A 22,201-nucleotide genomic window follows, 5' to 3' on the forward strand; every position below is an offset into this window, starting at 1 on the left:
GCAGCTTTCCAGACTGCTGAAAGCAGAGATTGTTTCTTCTATCTTGTACAGGGATTTTTACATTTTGCGGTATGAAAGCACTGATTTATACAACGCACCCAGTTTATTATTTTTTAAAGAAGAAATTGTGTGTGTGCATGTGCCTGCACGCACATGCTACATTCTCCCAGAAAGAAGTATTTAATTCCTTCTCCCTCCTCCTCCCTTCCCCTACCCTATCCCCTGGAATGAGGGAGGGGAAAACTGCAGGGAATTTGGAGTTTTCCTGCTGAGAAAGGGACATTTTCTGCAACCAGGTCAGTGTTCAAAGGACTAATGCTCTAAGGAAATTACCCAAAGGAGAGAAGCAGTTCAGGGTTATTAAGTTATTTTCAAATGTTGTCTGGGCTGCTGCTGACCTTTGTGAAGGGAACAGGATGCTGCCTCCCAGGGGGTCAGGATAAGAAGCAATTAGAGAAACCTAGGAGAGGCTCAGGAATGTTTGGGAATTCACACATACCCCAAATGATGTGGGAACTCCAAAAATGAAAATAAACTAGTTTGATCAAGGATATATTTGTGCCTTAGAAAATATTGTAAATATGTGGCTAATACTGGGTATATCTGTATGAGTGTTTTCTAAAAACCCAACACTTGGTAGTTAGATGTCAATTAGATTTCAATTTCAGACGAGAAAGAAAGCTAATGAATATTCCTTATGTGCCAGAAGGTAGAATGGGTGTGAGGTTAAGTAAATTGCTCAAATAACAGAGTTAGAATATGATAAAGCTGCATGCCAAACACAGACTTACGTGATACCAGGGCCTTACGCTTTTTTCTACCGCATGATTATGGAACAAAGTGCATGCTTAAGAAAGTTAGAAAAAGGAAATGAAGAAATAGCTGAAATAATTTACCTCTCTTCTTTTGGGGAAACAGACCTAAGTATATTTTATGTGTATGCTCACCTTCCCAAAAAGACCATGAATGAGGCGGAGGACAACTGGACTCTCTTGAGTAATATAATAGAGTTTTTGACCTATACGCATTATATTTTAGCTGCCATATATATAAATGTTCACCTATATATGTTGCACCTTTCAGCATTAGGTTAACATACAGAATGTTACAGAAATTTTCTGTAAACTAAAAACTTATCAATGCTATTCTTTTTATTTATTTATTTATTTTTATTAAGGTATTATTGATATACACTCTTATGAAGGTTTCACATGAAAAAACAATGTGGTTACTACATTCACCCATATCATCAAGTCCCCCCCACACCCCATTGCAGTCACTGTCCATCAGTGTAATAAGATGCCGCAGAGTCACTGTTTGCCTTCTCTGTGCTACACTGTTTTCCCCGTGATCCCCACACCATGTGTACTAAACATAATACCCCTCAATCCCCTTCTCCCTCCCTCCCCAACCCTCCCCTTTGGTAACATCTAGTCCCTTCTTGGAGTCTGTGAGTCTGCTGCTGTTTTGTTCCTTCAGTTTTGCTTCATTGTTATATTCCACAAATGAGGGAAATCATTTGGCACTTGTCTTTCCTGTCTGGTTTATTTCACTGAGCATAATGTCCTCCAGCTCCATCCATGTTGTTGGAAATGGTAGGATTTGTTTCTTTCAGCTGAATAGTATTCCATTGTGTATATGTATCACATCTTCTTAATCCATTCATCTACTGATGGACACTTAGGTTGCTTCCATATCTTGGCCATTGTAAAAAGTGCTACGACAAACATAGGGGTGCATATGTCTTTTTGAATCTGAGAAGTTGTATTTTTTGGGTAAATTCTAAGGAGTGGGATTCCCAGGTCAAATGGTATTTCTATTTTTAGTTTTTTGAGGAACCTCAGTATTGCTTCCACACTGTTTGAACTAGTTTACATTCCAACCAGCAGTGTAGGAGGGTTCCACTTTCTCCACATTCTTGCCAGCATTTGTTGTTCCTAGTCTTTTCTATGTTGGCCATCCTAACTAGTATGAGGTGATATGTCATTGTGGTTTTACTTTGCATTTCCCCGATAATTAGCAATGTGGAACATCTTTCCATGTGTCTTTTGACTATCTGAATTTCTTCTTTGGTGAAGTATCTATTCATATCCTCTGCCCATTTTTTAATCAGGTTATTTGTGTTTTTGGTGTTGAGGCGTGTGAGTTCTTTATATATTTTGGATGTTAACCCATTGTCGGATATGTCATTTACAAATATATGCCCCCATACTGTAGGATGCCTTTTTGTTCTGCTGATGGTGTCCTTTGCTGTGCAGAAGCTTTTTAGCATGATGTAGTCCCATGTATTCATTTTTTATTTTGTTTTCCTTGACCAAGGAGATGTGTTCAGGAAAAAGTTGCTCATGTTTATAGTCAAGAGATTTTTGCCTATGTTTTCTTCTAAGAGTTTTATGGTTTCATTACTTACATTCAGGTCTTTGATCCATTTTGAGTTTCCTTTTGTGTATGGGGTTAGATAATAATAAGTTTCATTCTCTTGCATGTAGCTGTCCAGTTTTGCCAACACCAGTTGTTGAAGAGGCTGTCATTTCCCCATTGTATATCCATGGCTCCTTTATCATATATTAATTGTCCATATATCCTTGAGTTATATCTGGGCTCTCTAGTCTGTTTCACTGGTCTATGGGTCTGTTCTTGTGCCAGTACCAAATTGTCTTGATTACTGTGGCTTTGTAGTAGAGCTTGAAGTTGGGGAGCATAATCCCCCTGACTTTATTCTTTCTTCTCAGGACTGCTTTGGCTATTTGGGATCTTTTGTGGTTCCATATGAATTTTAGAACTACTTGCCCTAGTTGCTTTAATGTTTTCAACAAATGCCATCCCCATGGCTACTCTACTCGCTGTCCTGAGTTCCAGGTTAGGCAAAGTCAAAGCACGACCTTTGTGTTAGCTTTTCAAGAGCCATCCAGGTCAAGAGAGACATCAGTTCTTTGAGAACAAGATTGTCTCTGCTCCCTCCTACACCAGGAGGAACTGGGTGCTGTCTTCAAACTTTTGTGGAGCTGGGGAGTGGGATGGCACAAGGGGAAGTTACAGTGTCACAGGCTTCTCCTACCAGGTTTCATTCGCCATTTTCTTGATAGGAGTTCACTTGGTTACTATGAACCATTGACTTTTTTCCAGAGTTCTGATAAAGTTTTTCTCAGTGGGGGCACAGGGAGGAAGTTTTTAAATTACAAATTCAATCTTTTTACTTGTTACAGGTCTACTCAGGTAGTCTGTGTCCCCTTGAGTCAGTTTGGGTAATTTGTATCTTTCTAGGAATTTGTCCATTTCAATCCAAGTTTCCTAATTTGTTGGCATGTAATTGTTTGTAGTATTCCTTTATAATCCTTTTTATTTTTGTAAGGTCATTAGTGATGTCCCCTCTTTAATTTCTGATTTTAGGAATTTGAGTCTTGTTTTTTCTCTCTTTCTTTTCTTGAGATAAATCCTACTAGTTTAGATGCTACATAGTTTATTCCTTTCCTTTTGGTAGTTACACTTAGATTCCTTTAGAGTTTATACTTAAAATACAAAATCAATCATTGCCACTTTCTTTTTCCCAAATGATTCAGAAACCTGTGAACTCTTAAGCCTTGACTGAAAAAAGTCTGCATTGCTCCTTAAATACAGATGTTGCTGTGTGTTGAGTTCTGGGCTGGCTCTCTTCTTCCCTTTGTCTGCTGATGGTATTATTCCACACCTTCCAGCGTTATTTCTGTTGAGAAGTTTGCCACCAGGCTAGTCATCTTCCCTTTGTAGATCATCTGCCTCTTCTTTTTGGTAGTTTTTAGGGTGTCCTCTTTGTCTTTAGTGTTTGGCAGTTCTGCTGCATGTCAGGGAGTGAATTCATTTTTATTTATTCTGCTAATGCTATTCTCTTAAGAGTCAGTGGCTACTAGATCTCAGCCCAAAAAGTAGATCCTGCACACAAATGCTTAGTGGAACAGTGGTTCACCAAGTTAAAGTTCTACTGCCCATTGGAAAACCAGAAGAGGGTGACATTTAAGAAAATCAGAAAGACCCCAGTTCTAATAAAACAAGGAGAGCCAGAACTCAGAGTGATCTCTGGCATTATCTAGTTCTACTTCCTACTTGTTTGGTGGGGAAACTCAATCCAGGATGGTTGAGTCATACCCCAAATCAAAATTGTTACATAAAGACAGAACAGAATCTCGACCTCAGGGTTTGGTATGTACCATTCAGACGCACATGCTGAGGATTGTCTCCTAGGCACCAACTATAAGAGACATAGGAAACTCCATCAAAGACTCGGCATGCTTTCTAATATTTAAGTTGATGTCGGGAGGATACGAGAGATGCGTTTGGGTGGTAGATCTAAACTGACAGACGCTAGAATATTTTCTGAAGGAAAAAGGAGTCAGGAAACTATAAAGCACGTGGAATTACTAGTATATGTTCATTCATTCAAATGTCTACTGAGCACGTGTTATTTGTGAGGCATTATGCTAGAAAAAGAGATAGAGGACCTATTCTCATGGGATCTGCTATTTCAGTCAAGGTTGTATGCATTAGCTTATGAAACTATAAAGAAGGTTGTGAGGTGTTTTTTATTTTTATTTTTATGAACCTATGAGACACTGAAAACACCAACATCAACATCCACCAAGAAGGTGTACAGAACCCAAGGCCAGAATCAGGACTTTGCCTAACACTGTGGTGTCTCATTCACTCTCTCTCACTTACTATACTATTACAGACTGAGTTGTTTTCATGATTATATCATTATGCATTACTGACTAGTCTTTCATTGTGGTTCCAGAGCTTAATGAGACTCAGTGAATGTGGCCTTTGGAACCATCACACTGTGGAGGAGAAAGCACAGCAGAGAAGACTGACCTCTGCATTATCTTTGTGTACTAAAACCTTTTGAAAAGTCAGAGCACCAGGCTCTTGGCAGCGATTTCACAAATTTAATTACGTAGAGATATTCACCAGTATTTTCAAAGACTGACAGCTGAAATTAGACAGCTTGTTTTCTGTTATATCCGCTTCCTATTATTAATGGTGCTAAACAGTTAAGCAAAAGGTTTATTATTATTTGTCCTTTCTATACTGATAAGATTAATGGCGTGATCAGAATCCTCAAGGGCGATATGAAGATTCATTTTCACTCCTCAGGAAGACTGTTAGAAACAATTTCTATTTCAAAGTCAACATTCATAAAATCAGAGAATGTCAAGACTGGAAATAACTTGTTATGTCTCGTGATTTAGCCCCCTTAGATGACAGATGGAGAAACTGAGGGAGGCCAGGAGAATATAAGTGACTCACCTTTGGTCATACAGTTAGTTAATAGCAAAGCTGGAACTGACTTCAGGTATTTTTATGCTATGTCTGGTCTATTTACTATGTCCACTATTTCCTACTGACTTTTCAGCTGCCAAAATGTATATGTGAAGGGAAAACTACATGTGAATGAGCCAACCAGAAACAGCACAAAACTGTATACTGCATAAGGTGTTCATATTCTAAGAAAAACTAAGAAAACCTCTGCCAATCTCAACCAGTGTTCAAACTGAATGACAGAAGACTATCACATTTCTTGAACAGTGAGGTATTAGGAATGAGACACAGGGGAATGTTTTCTAAGTTGAATATCACAATCCAGTGTTCTTGATGGTAAGAGCCCATCTCAGTCTCAGAAGATACATCTATGATAAACCAGCCAGTAGAGGCATTTAGCACATGGATCTCTGTTAAAAGCTGAGACAGCTAACCACCGCTTTCCCTATATAAAAAAATACAGTTATTGAAATAGCAATCAATAACTTAAAGGAACAAATAAATGAACCAAAACTTGAATCAGAGCAACTCCTGGCACAAACCTGGAGCGAGAATGAGGGCAAGATACGCTTTAAATATGGGAGGGATTTAGAATCTGAAAAACTGCCCAGAAAGTAGTAACAGAGGCAGTATGGTACAGAGGGAGGTGGTGCAAAACTCAGATATTTCTGGAGTTAGGCGGCATGGGTACTGAAAATCGGAGCAAGATTCATCAGCTTAATTGAGAACAGAGCAGCAGGATACAAGACGACACAGACACCAAAGGTAAGTCTAGGCGGATGGCCACAATTCCATGCAGAGTCAAATACTTGTCCTAGTAGAGCCATAGGAATCGTAGCTATAAGAAGACAGGACAGTCAGAACTCCAACTAGCCATTTTGGCAGCAGACATCATAAAAGTAGTAAGAAATGTGGACTACAGCAACTGATGGCTTTAGCCAAGGAGGTTTTATATTGCATTTTGCTAAACAGGAATCATTAGAAAGTTGGGAGCAACTCAGGCACAATGCCTGGGAATGAGAGCAGAGAGGAGGGTAGATGAAAGTCATTAACAATGTGTACAACATACAAAATAACCAGAAGGAAAAGACAGATACGCCTTTGGACGTGAGTTGCTTCTTGAGCACTGCCGTGTAAACAAGAGCTGAATGGTTAGCATGTTCACCACTACCCCATTTTTCTGTGAAGAGCTTCATAGATAGTTAGAAAGGGCACCTGATGAAATTCATTACTGGTGATTCAGTCAGCAGGTTTACTACCAAGTTTCATTAGTGAATGCCTCTCAATATTTAGCAACCACAGAGTCTTTGAAGGAGGAAAGGACTGGCTTGTCTAAAAATCAAATCCTTCCTAAGGGACAGCTGGCAGAAATATAACGTCAAACACTTCAGCAAGTATTACAGAAAAGTACCAGCAAATCAACCTTCAGCTAGAACTAATATATGCAGAACAGGTTACAACCTCCATTGTTTTCTCCACTTATGTACCCATGGGAGACAGCATTTACTTCCTTCCTGAGTGAATGGAGACTAGAGGCAATGCTAACAAATTTAATGACCAATATTTGGGCCGTTCCAGTCACGACATCCCAAAGAAGATATAACAGAGCTGGAAGAGATCCAGGGAAAAGCAACTAAGTTGATCAAGGGGAAAACCTATCTTTCATTCAAGGACAGACTGAAAACCTAAAAAGGATTAGAATTGCTCAGATGGGAAGATGGAAATGAAAAGGGGTTAGTGAGGGAATGTGACATTAAAGTTGACTCTGGGTATACATGATCGTATTCACTGAATTCCACAGCACTTAGCTGGGGCCATCCCTTGAGGTTCAAAGATGTAGAATGAGGAGAAACTGAACTACACCTTTATTTATTTATATAGAAAGCAGTAAATTTCCAGAACCTATTATTCCTAAGACAAGGTTGAAGTGGAGAATGGGAATCGTTTAATAAATCATTGGATAAATTCAATGCCAGCTGATTTACAATGCATTATTAAGAAATGGTCATGAAGCATCCTAATTTTTTAAAATGAAAATTACTGGGTTAAGTGACAAAACAACCAGTGGTGCCTGCATCTGAGATGGAGTTCTGGGCTAGTTGCCCTGTTGATCTACTCAGTGTGCTCTCTCTTATGCTCTTATTATGTCATCTATGCAGGAACGTGGTGCATGCAAGTTTGGGATTCCCAAATTCTTTTGACAGTCCAGAACACAGAAGAATAATTTTCTAACTCATTAAGGAAACAAGAGAGTCCTAGCTCTTGGCTCCGTTTGGTTTACCCATATGGGAGTATGCAACATAAGAAGGTGAAAGAAAGAAATCCTAACAGAATGCAGCAGCTGGTGAAAGGCTATTATATTGAAATTTTCATGAGTTTGACTGTAGGCCAAAAACTACAAAATGGCAGAGAGTGGAAAAGGCAGTTGTAACAGGTTGAACATTGTTGGTGATTATTTTTTCAGTGGCAATGAAAGCTGCAATCAAATAACCTGAAATAGATGCTGGCAGGAATAAGAGAGCCCCAAGGGAGAGGGAATATGAAAACAGTAACAATGATGTATGGTATGGACTAATAAACTAGACAAACATGTAGTTTGTGGTATCAAAATCAAAGTTCTCAGCATCATATGAAAAGCTGGTGTCAGGAGGCAGGCATAAGCACTGTCTGATTTGCAATCTAGAGCAGATGATGTTGTTAATGACTTACAACCTCAAGGATGAATGCACAACTCAACAACCACCCGCAACTGTGTTACTGGCATAGAAACTTCTTGTTATTTAGATGATCAGTTTATCTCAGCATCAAAAAATAAAAATTATAAAGTGCTAAAAAAAAAAATATCCAGAGAATACTCCTGGCTTTGCTGCTAGAAAAATGTGGTAAAAACTCTTGAATGGAAGTCAAGACAAACTAAGAAAGAAGAACAATGAGGACTGGTTGAAGAAGTATCATAAACTTATTATCGCTGTTATTCATGGGTCAATAAGGCATTTCAAAGTACGAATGGCGTTTGCCATTTATAATAACTAATAAATCACTAATGATATTAATAATCTATGTATTGATGAGGTACATTTTCTGAACATGTGTTCTCCCTACATTACAGCTTCACGTTTTAGGGGTGTATTTGAGAAATTACATAATCTGCACTTTCAAACAGATTATAATTATAGAGAATTGATCTCCATAAAGTTTCAGAGATATCTTTGAGATACTATGTAATTCCTATTCCAAGGCAGAGATCACTTCAGAGGTTTTTGAAGTCTCCATACACAACTTTCTACTCATTTTTCCTATTGTTTTTTGTCTCTTGCCATTAAACCAAGAAGAATAGTCGTCCTAAATTAAACACCAAGATTTGAGTTCTTTAAAATAGGAACCTGGATAAATTGGAGTAGGTTGAGAGGGCATATTTGAAGCTACAGGGGAAAATAGAATTCTTATGTTTTTTTTTAAACTAAGAATTCATGTTAATAATGAAAAAAAATTTTTAAATAAAGATAAACTTCTGAAAAAGGTGGGGTCTTCAGTTTTTGAATTTGGACAAGGCAGAGGAATGAGTCAGACTCATTAATTCTTAGAACTACAAAGAGTTTTAGATATCTTCTAGTCCAAATCCTTATTTTATAAATAAGAAACCAAGGTCTGTATCGGTTAAGTGAGTTGCCCAAGGCCACACAAATCAACTAATGACAGAGCCAGGACTAGAACTCAAGTTTTCTTATTCCCAGGTCTATGCCCTTCCCAATATTACCAACTAGGATATTCAAGTTGGTGAAGGAACAACGGACAAATAAGACAAAGAGAGAGTAGCTGCTCCCTGATTCTGCCAAGGAGCAGCAAGAGACTAATTTACAGGGGGAATCACAGCTTTTCTGTAATTTATCTTTTTTACTTTGGAGCTGAATTCATTTCACTGTCCCACAGCAGTGTATTGGGGTGTTTGTAGTAGGTGTAACATACAGAAAAAGACAAATATGTAGGGAAAACAGTGGAACTTGGAGGTGGTGGGGCCAGGGGGCTATAGTAATTCCTGTGACATACTTAATGACCCCTAAACAGGTAATAACTTGGAGAATAATGGCTTAAAGAGGTCTAGAATTTTCAGGTGGTCCTAAAACCTTAGCCACAAAAGGAGAGTCTTTATCTAAGCGCACAAAAGAATTGGATTAAGTGAGAGCTTTATAAATGGGTTGAAGAAGTAGCAGGTCACAAACATCTTAGAAATGAACGCTTGTGATGACAAAGCCATTGATGTAGAAGATGACTGGGAAGGGAATGTTTGAATAAAATGGCTCCACAAAATATTCAGTGGGTGTAAAGCCATACAGTGCATGTCTAAATCTATATATTATTTAATAAAGCTGGTGATTTTAAATAGGTATTTAAAACATGTAATTTAGAGTGACTAAGTTAATTGCATATAACAAAAATCATAAATTTTAAAATAAGAAAATTGAAAAGCAGGATCAAAGCATATTGAAGGAGAATTTTTAAAGGTAAGAGATATCTTGTCTGGAAAAATTTAAGACAAACCTTTCCTAAAAGACATGTCTCTCCTTGAAGAGCCGAAAGAGTCCCCTCAGCCCCATTCTTCTGTGTTAACAAAATTGAAGCATGAAATCAAATTTCTTGAGAACTGTAGTAATGAAGATCTAGAGATGCTCTTATTGCTTTAGAATTGAATTATGAAGAGTTGATAGGGAGGGGAAGAAAAAAAACAGACTCAATAAAAGATGGCAGGCCAAAAAAAAAGGAAAAACACTGAGTATTTTTAGACTCATGGAAGAAGCAAGTTCAAAGTTGTTAGTTGGTATTGAAGACTATTTCATGAATCTGATGAATTTAAATTGTTGCGGTAGCCTATTCAAAGTTAAATTTAAGTTGGACTCCATTGCACAATCGATGAGACACCGTTAACGTATGATAATAACTCAATATCCTGTCTCCTGTCTCTTCCACATCGACCCACTGTATCATGAATTTGTATTTCATGCAGCGTCTTGCAGAAGGTGCTTCTAGGCACCTCTACTCCTTTGACTGACATCAACGGCCCCAGAACACAGCATCAGTCTGCTGTACTATGAAAAATGCTGAGTGTTATGTATCATGAATGAACACCTCCATTCCACAAATCTGGGAATGTTGCTGACTGCCTTTTGGGTACGTGAAGTATTTACACCCCTAAAACAGTTTGTGTACATATAGCTGCAGAAATTTTCCATCTCTGTCTGTAGAAGAAATGTGGGGAAACTCCTCAATAAATGAAATTGTTCATGTAAATATTCACTCCCACTATCAATATTATCTGCAGCTTTTTGTTCTGTTGTGAAAAAATCCACACCACCTCCAATCACAAAACACAACACATATGCTGCATTAAATGGATTTTTCCTAAAGGTAGTTCCTTATTGCATCAGCAAACTTTCAGTGGTAATTTTAGCATGAGTTGACTATCCACGCTTCCTCAAAGAAGAAAGAACTAGGTATTATAGGCGAGGTTAACAGTGCATTGTAAAAATGAGTTCATTTGTGAGTATACAAATTAGCCATAGTTAAAGGCTCCTTTAAGAACGTGATGCTTCCAACTTACTTGATATAGTAGGGCACTTTGTTTGGCGAGATGGCTCTCTCCCAGGGACCCTGGACAGAAGCTGAGAGAGGAAAAAAAAAAAAAAAGGAAGGCGGTCAAGTTCATGAAAAACAGGAAAGACAGCATTAATCTCCAGAATTACAATTTTACACTGATATTGGTCTGTATGCTCAGTTGCCCACGAAGACAGGAAGGATTAACCTGCTATTCTGAAGTTTCTGTCCTAATCTAAGTGAAATTGAACTCATTCAGGCACAAAGATAAATGCAAAGGAAAAAGATGTTCCGTGGCTAAACCTATAGAACAGATAAGAAACTGAATGAGAGGACTGACGGGTTTTCTCTTATGTGTCTCCTTTGGGTGCTTTTCTTATAACTCTGATTGCTGCTTCTTAATATCTTTTAGTATTTGATTGGGTTTTATTAGTGTAGCAGCTGAAACATCACCCTGTGATATATTTACATTCTGAGTCATTGAAGCTCAAGTGCTACACTTATCACTCTGATAAGCTTGTTTTTCTCTTTATTTGGTTTAAACAGAATAGAATTTCATTTACCAATTATATGTTTGATTAGTGCCTTACAATGGCAGCTGGCCAGCATGATCTTACTAGAAAAGGACCCCAAAGTGATAGAAAGGTACAGATACCAGAGTGTAATAACTTTCGTGATGAATGATGAATCCTATAGGTGAAATTGAATTTGTCATACTGGGAATTCATTTTATAACTACTTTATTGTGTATTAATTAAATCAATTATCTTTAAACTGTGTTTTAAATGATTAAATTGTAGGATTTTTCTTTCTCAAAGTTGAACTCTAAAAACGCCTTTTATATACTATTTAATCTGATTTTTTTTTCTTTAAGACAAATTGATCACGTTAGGAGACAGTATACCATTTCCTCAACAATAAAATCTTCCTGCTGAATAGAGCTTAAAGAAACTGGAGTTTTAAAAGACATGGAGTATCATCAGGAATTTAAATATAAGAAGCATTCTTATTAACATCTAGCCATGTTACATGTATGCCCATTTTTTTCCTGAATTTCCATCCTGCTTATAATTTGAAGCACAGCTGATGCTGACCATTATTTCCTCCTATGAAAAGCTCCCTTCTAAATTAGCCTCACAGTAAATCCACTCCACAGTGTATTGAGATGTAAGAAAACGTCAAAGCTAATATATCCTTGACTACACTGTATAATATGAAAGAAAAGCTTCTAATAAAAGTTAACTTCACCCACTGCCATACAATTTAAGGGTAATGAAACTACAGATTCTTTGTTTTATATAGAGTAATACAGGGATGGAATCACCCAACCTTCAACCAGACGTGCTGCTTTGTGCCTTGGTGATATGTCATTGAAAAGATATAGGGCATGGATTTGTACTGAGCCGCTAATTAAGCCTTTTCATTGTGGCAGACAGATTTTTAATATGGGGAAAGAAGACACTTCTCTGCTGTTTTGAAGTAGTCCCCTGTTTTCAGTCTCTCTGTGTCCTTCCTTTTCTATTCCTTCCCCTCTGCCTTTCTTATCCTCTCCTCTTGTCTGTTTTTCTCCTCTATCATGTGGTTCTCACGCCTCAATTAGTTAAGAGAGTCAACAAGACCTGATTTGAGAACTTAGGCTGGACTCCTTGACCCATCTGGGCAGAGTCTGATGTTATGGCGACCTAAAAACCCAAGCCCTCTCTAGCAGGAAACATGGTGGAGAGCAAAAACCATAGCTTCTGGCTGCTCAGTGCACCCTCTTCTCAAAATCCCAGCATCACCCAAGGAAGGAGAGAACTCCAGAGAGCGTTTGGCTCAGCCCTTACTGGCTGTACTGCCTAAACCTATAAATCCCCAAACCCAGGAAGAACAGCTATTCTTTTCTTGACGGTCTCTATGGGCTGGGCCCCCCAATTGCCCTCATTATGCCTTCCCAGTTCTTTATCATTCTAATGGTCTAGAAATTATTTTTGATTTGGAGGACGCTGGGAATGTCCTCCAGTAGCAGAAGAGTCCATTGGGATTTCCTACATTATTCTTAGGTGTCTCTCAGAGAGAAATGTGCTGGAGGGGTCTCCTGGCTACCAGAAGGGCTCAAGGGAGCTCTGCCTGAATGGAACAACCTTCAAAAAGAAAATCTACCAAGAGATGGAGGAAAAGCAGTGGTGCCCAGCTGAGCTAATGGCTAGACTTACATCAAGTATCTATAGTTGACTTTGCATTGTTAAACATCAAAAGGGAAAAACATCCAACAAAATGCGTGCCAGAGGAGTAATTAGAACATGCTTATGTTCAAGACTTGAAAAGACTTAAAAAGAATATGCTAAAAATTGTTCAGTTCCAGATTAAAATGAAATTTCAAGCTTTTAAATTGGGGTTCTTAATTGTTAATTTTACACATATAGTGTATAAATTGTGGATAACATTGTTATTTTTTTGATTTAGAAAAGCCTTTTGTGTCGATGTGTTGCTATCAAGTGAGTCCAATGGTGAGATTCAGTGACTTTTTTGGGCTGAAAGATGTTTTGTCCCTTTTGAGTTCAAAAGGGAAAAATGCACTTAAGCACAGCTTATAACTGCACTGAAGCAAGTGCTCGGCAGTCTTCATTTGAAACCCTCAAACTTTATACAAAAAAATGTCCTTGATTCAGAAAAAGGAAAAAAAAAGGAAAATGACAATGGCCTCCCCCTTTCCTCCCCTGCCCCATCACCACCACAGACACACACACGGGAACGACTTGCTTTAGAAATAACACAGCATCAGATGGTATTTCTAAGTGATTGGCTTCAGGGCTCCTCAAGAGATTGTTAAAGGGTTGATGGCAATTTCACTTGGGGCTGCCGGATGATTCTGGTCTTGCATATATTCAAAAGTTTATCAAATATATGGAAGCTCTCATAAGTGTGTTGCAGAATAATCATTTCATTTCTTGCAGGAGTGCCAATACCAACAGCAGCTGTTTCTTATCTCAGTGTACCAGTGCAAGCTTGTCCTTCACAAAGCTAGCCTACGTAACCCCCACGCACCCGTCTTGTCTGTGCGATGTGTCCATTTTTAGTAGCCCATCAAAGGCAGATTTTTGGGCAAAGAGTTTTTATAGGACCCTGTTCTGTCCTTTGGTATTTTCTTATACAGATGTTTCTATAACCATTTCTACTTGTAATTGCAATGCAGCTTTGTGATTCTGATTCTCCGAGTGTAAAAATCATTAATTATCATACAGCACCAGCACCACGGGGTACTGTCTACTGAATTTAAAGAGCAAACTACACCTGAGTTTGTTTATTCCAAAACCAACCTCTGAATTTCCCCTTGGTTACAGATGCAGTGTGTTAACTAAGAGCAAGAAAGGGTAGCAAGTTCTACTTTCAAATGCTCTTCCTCCCCTGAGATGAAAGGATTCAACATTGTGCCCCAGGTGGTTTCACAAATCACAAATGCAGGACACACTATTTAGGGGAAGTTCTTATTTCAACCATTTTTTGATGCATGATGGACAAAATGTGCCAAGCGATGCAATCCCGTGTTAAGCCATATTTTAATCGACACAGAGGCCTAACCAGAAAATTAAAAAGAATGCTAATGTTTTTCAAACCAAGTCAAAAGAGCACTCCTGGAATTCAGACCCAAACACATTCATTCATCTTTCTACTTTTCTTATATTTGGTGGATTTGGAGTTTGATAACAGAGTCAGGTCATAAAAGAAGTGGGAGCAGGCTATAAAAATAAATAATAATGCATTTACTGGATACAAAATAGAAACCTCACCTATGGGGTCAAGAAGAAAGCATTAGGGAGGATGACTAGCCACTGGTACTTGGCTCCTCAGAAGTAAGCAAATTCCACTAATGGTTTTATAGACACATCAACCAAGGAGAGCAATGTTTCTTGGCCTTTTTTCTACTATCTCCACCCCAACTCCCTCCCCAAGAGGTATCCTTTTTAGACATTTTTTCCTAATCTCCCTACTCCCCCATGATATTTTAATACCACAGATATACTTCATGCTTGTTTATGTATTGTATGTATCTGTGCTGTACATAAAAAGTGTTAGATTTCTTTCATTTTCCAGGAACCAATTTTCGCCCCTTTGGAGACAATATGACTCCCACTGAGAATGCTTGATCCAGAAGGGATGGGGGGCAGCAAAAAGGAAAACCTCTTATGTGCCTGAAACATGACCTCAAATAGCTCTTTCAATACTCAAAATGACCTGTGAGGTAGGTCTTGTTAATTTCTTCATTTTGCAGATGATTAAACAGAGAAGATCACACGGACTAGCATGCTTAAGGCCCTAAGTCAGTAAGCATTAGATCCTAATTTTGGTTGTGACTCAACACTGAACTCGATGATTTCAGGGAATGGAGAAAACAAACATGTGCCCCGCACTGCATGGTCCTCAGTATAATCCTCTCAAATGCCCTGTGAGGTCCTGCTAAGTCTAAGATTACACATGAAGAAATTGATGCTCAGAAATGGTCAGCAAACTAACCCAGGTCATGCAGTTAGTAAAGAGGGCATTTGGGACTGCAACCACATCTGTCTAGTCTTTGTATATTTCATTCTACTCTATCACATGTGGGATGTAACAGGTAGTCTACAAACACTTGCCAAGCAACGGAGTAAATAAATACATCTGGGTAAGGATTGTAATGCCACTTAGTCCAAGTTCTCTACATTATACCTAATGTAATTGACCCTCTGTGTAGTGTCCACCAAAAGACTTTCCAGGAGCTGCCTGAGTGACCTCACTGTCACCAGATCCTGGAGCGATCCCTTTTGAATTTTCCATAGCGTTAGTGATGATTAGAAACAGCTTCCTTTTATTCTAGTCAAAATCTGCTCCCCCATGGTCTGTAATCTCCACCATCAATCTTGTTCTAGAAATCTAAATTAAATCACCTGATCAGTTCAGAGAAGCTCATTTTAAAAGAGCGGATTCGTATTTTCATCTGAAAGACAAAAGGAGCCCCAATTTTTAAAGAAACCAAACAATACCCGACATCACTTTGCTCATTATGCAACACATTTTTACAGAGCACCAAATACGCACTAGGCATTGTGCAAAGTGCCGGCACTAATGTGGTAAATAACAGACACAGCTCTTGCAACTTTGCACTTAATTTTAGTCTCTCGAGATATTTTCCAATGAGCACATCTAATATTCCAGCATTAAAATCTATCAACTTGTATCTACTGAACATACATTATGTGCTCAGCCCTGTGCTAGGTATTGGCAGGCAGGGAAAGAATAGTGCGTAATGTGGTGGAAAAAGAGGTCCTAACTGTCCCATGTCCTTAAGGACAACATTATGTAAATGAGAAGAACATATGAGTGTAAGAGTCAGAGTCCTGGCAGGAAAAAGATGGCACATTCAAATCAGTTGAGTAGAATTTAGTAAAAGAGCTGGTCACAAAATTCTGTGCAGGGTGTAGGAAAATCACAAGCAGTAATATTATAATAGCAGGGGCTCCCTGCTATTATAATAATATAAAGTTCTTAAGAAGTGGCTATTACCACCCCTAGGTCTGGCGGGGCAAGGAGAGAAAGAGTGAAAGAGAGAGGGAAGAAAGGGGAATAAGACAGGAGGGATTGAGCGAGCACCTTTCCCACTGTCCCCCAAATGAACAAGCATGCATGTGCACTGGGTGAAAAGGGTCACGTGACAGGATCTTTGGTTAAGGGAAGCAGGCAGGGAGGGAGTGAAGGGAATAAGCATTCTGACCTATTCTCCGTCTTCCTACCCATCTCCTACCTTGGCTCGCCATTGGTTTAGCCCAATCTGAACCAAGAGGGCTGGGGATCCCATTCCCACAGTCACTGCAGGTCAACCTCCCAAGGCCCAGAGCAAGGCAGGGAAGTGTGGAGAGTGGATATGGAGGGGCAAAGTGCAGGTACTTCCTCAGGCTGCTGCTACGGCAAGAGCCTTAAAGCTCCCATCAGGGTCTCCCGAACTTCTCAGCTGATTCTGAATAGCATTAATAGATTAACTTCTCCAAAATGCTATTCAAAGCACATGGCTCTCCCTTAGACAGAAACCTCCATAGTTCCCTTGTAAATAAACCAATTTTAAAAAGCACTCCTCTGGCATCCAAGGCCCTTTATATCCTGGTTTTACCTTATCTTTTCTCCCAGTCCTTACGTACATGACCCCAGTGCTTCACCCTGGCCGTGCTTTCAAACCCCCCTGTTTAGTGACAGAGACAGTTACCTACTTTACACCCAGTCTCCTCTTCTTTAGCTAGAGAATTTTTAAGGGTTGGGTGCAGCAATGTTCCCAAAGTCTATGAATGTCAGTTGAGAATATCTGGGTGAGATTTCTGGGAAAGTTCTTAAGAAGTGGCTGACACAATTGAGAGGAAGCTTTTTCCCTTTTCCCATCCTTCCTCCAGCCTGGAACATGGATGTGATGATGGCTAGAGTTGCAGTGTCTAAGAGAATGGAAGCCATCTTGGTTGTAATCCCCAGAGGCAGAAACAGAGACAAGGAAATGAGTGTAGGCGATCTGAGTGGCAATGCAAGGATGCACGGGTAGAGGAACCAGAAGTGAGAGTGGGATGGGAGGAAAGCTGATAAAGGATATATTACTGCTTTGGGTATTTGGGGCCCAGTGAAGCTGAGGGCTGCAGTGTAGAATGCACTTCAGAATTATCCTTCCACTCCACTGGGGCGAGGGAACTAGAGAATTTGCTATTGCTGCAGGGCTACTCCTGGAGCATGGGCGATCATTAACTCCCTGGCACCTGTGGCCTGCCCATTGTGCTGGTGAACAGGCCCCAGTGGCCAGGGCAGGACTTAAAGGCAAAGTCCAGGTGTGTGTAGCTGGAAGCCTAGGTTTGGTGGTCCTGGACACAGTGAATGCCAGAAGGGATATGGTCAGGGCCCTGACAACTTATGCTACAGAAGTCATGCACTAAGGATGGCTGAGAAGAAAGATATGAGAAACTTGGACTCCTGATGAATACATAGTCATCATTCCAGCTTACCTCTGAATTGCTGTGTGAGAAACTTACAAACCCCTACTCTATGTAAGCCATTATTACTTGAGTTATCTGTTCCCTGCAGCCAAACCTGCTTCTGATTGAACCACTCCCACCCACCCAGACCTTGTATGGCTGCTCACATCATTCCTGGCTCACATTTTAAATGGCTGAACAATATTCCATTAATGGATGTACCATCATTTGTTGAAGAAATTCCCTCTTTGGGAACATTTGTTTCCAGTTTTTCCCTATTATAAGTAAAGCTTCAACTAACATCTTTATAGATAAATCTTCGCACACATTTTTGTTAGTTTTCTTAGGCAAAATTCCTAGAAGTATATTATTTTATTAAAGGCTATGAACATTTTAAAAGCACTTTATACAGATTACACTCCTGCCAACAGGAGTCTTTCTTTATTGACCCAGGTGGAAAGGGAGAAATCCCATTTTCTGCAAATCGATGGTGTTTAGTTGGTATACTTCTCAAGGCACATTAGGTATACTGCCTGATACAATAGATTATTTGAGAACATGCCTCTCACACTCCCTCTTCCCATGATAAATTGTAATCTTTTTGAGTTTAGAAAGGCACTCAGCATATTAGCTTTCTATCTCAAGGCCCAACCCAGCATCTTGAGAGGTACCTGGATCAAGTGGAGAGTGTCCAAACACAGATTCAGAAGAAGTGGATTTGAATCTTGACTCCACCATCACTGCATGATCTAAAGCAATTCTTATTTTCTCCCTGAGTCTTAGTTCTCTTGTATACAAAATGAGAATAATGATACCTCCCTTACCAAAATGTTGTTAGGACCAAATGAGAAAATGGGTATGAAATTGCTTTGCAAAATGTTAATCAGCACACAAATAATGTTTGTAATCACATTCCTATGGGATGTTGTCTGACTGAGGGTAATCCTAGAATCAATCTCTCTGACTCAGCTGGGCAGCATTTGTCTTCAACCCATATATAGTATAAAGTGTGGCCCAAAGAAATGCCTTTTGAACACCATCTGACTGCCTGGGCTTATGGTACTTCTTTCTATATCTCTGCCTACCTAGACCAATGGCATCTGCCTAACAGATCCTTCATTCTTATGCAGATCATTTGTCCACTACTTATCAGCATGAATGATGAACAGATTAGTTCATATTTGATACAATGGGAAACAGAGGGCCATAGACTGCTTTAGAATCAGAGGATTATGATGATGATAGGAAGGTAGTTCTTGTGTTACTATATACAGTAGATCAGAGGTTGGAGACTGGAGTCCAGTGAAAGTGAGAAATTACAGATGACTCTATACTTCTAAGACTTAGTTACTAGGCAACTTCGAGTTTCATTGGCAGAAAAAATAAGCTGGGAGGTGCAAATTCAGATAAATTATATATTGAGGTTAAAGTATTTGGAAGGTGGGTCTTTTCATTGAAGCTCAACTGAAAGGACAAGACCATAAGAACTAGAGGATACTGAAGCTAGGAAAATGGCCAGCCTCTCTAAAGAAAGAAGACTGTTGAGAGAGAACTATACCCGGGGTAGGGGAGGGGGGACATCCCCAAAATGGTGGCGGGCATAGAAAAGTCACCAAAGAAAAACAACGCAGAAACTAGAATAAAGTAGAGTGAAACACCAGAAGGACAGCCACATGGTGAGGTATGAGTACCCAGTGGGTTCCAGCAGACAAAGGGCATAGAAGAGGAAGATGGATTTGGTCACTGGTGATCTCAACAGAGCAATTTCACAAGAGTGGCGAAGGCCCAAGCAGATCACAGAAGTTGAAGGAGAGGGTAGACAGAGGGTATGCAACAGGATTAGGTCCTAACCAAGCATTTGAGAAGTTGTATATGAAAGGAGGAGAATGTGAGTGGAGAGGGGAAATATCTGAGGGTTGGTCATCCTCTCTCCTGTTCTATAAGCCAGGCCTTTCAACTCACTTATGTGTGGAATTTGCTTAGGGTCTTCTTTATTTTATTTTATTTTTTGTGTGAGGGCATCTCTCATATTTATTGATCAAATGGTTGTTAACAACAATAAAATTCTGTATAGGGGAGTCAATGCTCAATGCACAATCATCAATCCACCCCAAGCCTAATTTTCGTCAGTCTCCAATCTTCTGAAGCATAACGAACAAGTTCTTACATGGAGAACAAATTCTTACATAGTGAATAAGTTACATGGTGAACAGCACAAGGGCAGTCATCACAGAAACTTTTGGTTTTGCTCATGCATTATGAACTATAAACAGTTCAAATATGAATACTCATTTGATTTTTATACTTGATTTATATGTGGATACCACATTTCTCTCTTTATTATTATTATTTTTAATAAAATGCTGAAGTGGTAGGTAGATACAAGATAAAGGTAGAAAACATAGTTTAGTGTTGTAAGAGAGCAAATGTAGATGATCAGGTGTGTGCCTATAGACTATGTGTTAATCCAAGCTAGACAAGGGCAATAAAACATCCACGGATGCAGAAGATTTCTCTCAGAACAGGGGGGGTGAGGTTCTAAGCCTCACCTCTGTTGATCCCCAATTTCTCACCTGATGGCCCCCCTGCGACTGTGCCTGTCTTAGGTTGTTCCTCCCTTGAGGAATCTTATAGGGTCTTCTTTATAATGTTAAATTATATGAATTTTATTTTCAATTTTTTACTTCCTAAGGCCACAGTCAGGATTATAATACAGCATTTCAGTTTTTATATAGTTATTAATGCTGAATGTATATGTATGTACATATGTATGTAGGTATCATTTTTTTCCCCATTGAATTTGCTTTCTATATGATTTCTATTTTCTTTTGATGTAATGTATATAGTTCCTATAGCAAGAGTAAGTCTTCTGTCATTTAACTGAGAGGTCAAGTTAAACTTAACACTTTTCAAAACATTGAATTAAAATAAGAATAGTACTTTATATGTCCATATCATATATCAAAAGTAAAGATTCAATGAAAACTTTAAGATCACTTACTAAACTTTCAAAGATGGGCAGATTTTCCATAAAGATTTCAACAGCAGAGACAGATGGACTACATTCCAGAGGGGAAGGTCACAAGAGTGATGAATGAGACCTCTAATGTCTGCCATAGCTGTGAAAATCTTTATGGCTAACTAAAATTCCTCACGAATAACAACCTGTAAATATTATATGAGCTGTCAGAGAGATAACACTGAGCTCTGAGACCACTGCACACGGTGAACAGAATACTGCACCATGGAATTTGTCGGTAGATCTCCACGTCATTTGGAGTATCAGGCTTACATTTGATCTTGGAAGTCAAGAGTTCATACTAAACTCTTCGGCAAGGTGACTGACTTGAAGAGATAAACACTATATCTAACAATCTAATATCCAGTGCTGCTGGCTGCACTGTCCCGCAAAGTCTAATAGCCAATATTTGGTGGCATTAGTCAGGAAAGAAAAGCTCCTTCAAACTGACTCATACAAAACTCCAAGAACCTCACGGTGATTATTAGGACAGTAAGAAATAAATCAAGCCTCTTATTTAAGGCCAGGTATAGGAGGATAGGTGTCTATATAAATAGAGTTATGACTGACTTATGCTCATGGAATTTCTTAATAATTTTGAACAGGACTGGCTATTACCGTAGAATTTTCCTCCAGATAAAGGCGGCTACAGTCCTTAGGCCATCTGGGTTAAGTTAGGTTACTAACAAGTCAGTGCAATATTGCCAGGTGCCTTTAGTGTCTCTCCAGATGTGCTTTTAAAAGACGGCAAGCAGTTAACACCATTTTCTGAATGCTCTCTGTATGAGTGGTATTGTATTAGGCACCAGGGAAATTTCAAGGAATGTTAAAATTTGAAGCCTAAGCCAGTAGGGAGGAACTTAGATATTAAAAACCAAATGACTGCAGATGAGATGCACATCCATTCAGAAAGTAAGAGGTGAGAAAGAGCTAAGAATATGACAGCAATTAAAGCAAAAAGGGGATGAGAGGGATTACGTTTTGGTCCTAATTCTTTACTCCACTGTAAAAGAATTAAAATTCTGTACCTTAGCCATAGCCTGATGGTGGACAGAGTGTGTTTCCTACCCCCTTGACCACGTGACTTGCTTTGGCCAATGGGGCTTTAACAGATATGATACAAACAGAGGCTTGTCCTCTTCTGCTCTGGTGATTGGCCATAAGTACATGTCCCAAGTGGCCTCTGATCCTTCAGTCTGGGCCTCAAAACCCAATATGTTGAAAGACAATTTGAACTGAACTAGCAGCCTGGAGTCAAACCCAGCCAACCTGCAGTCTGACACAGAGGTGCCTAGTCAAATTTCATCTAGATTACCTGAAATTATAGTTGACTTTATAGATC

At 39.2% G+C, this 22,201-nt stretch overlaps 1 protein-coding gene across 7 annotated transcripts in view; it reads right to left on the bottom strand.

Annotated features, from left to right (window-relative positions):
* Positions 1-22,201, bottom strand: part of DMD (dystrophin) — a 2,193,636-nt gene that overhangs the window by 178,665 nt on the left and 1,992,770 nt on the right. For all 7 annotated transcript variants that reach the window (XM_036917975.2, XM_057495970.1, XM_057495969.1 and 4 more), the window contains one exon: positions 10,889-10,949. In XM_036917975.2, coding sequence (XP_036773870.2) covers positions 10,889-10,949 — 61 coding nt within the window. The remainder of the gene's footprint in view (positions 1-10,888; positions 10,950-22,201) is intronic.

Source organism: Manis pentadactyla, chromosome X, assembly GCF_030020395.1.
Source record: "Manis pentadactyla isolate mManPen7 chromosome X, mManPen7.hap1, whole genome shotgun sequence".
NCBI lineage: Eukaryota > Metazoa > Chordata > Mammalia > Pholidota > Manidae > Manis > Manis pentadactyla.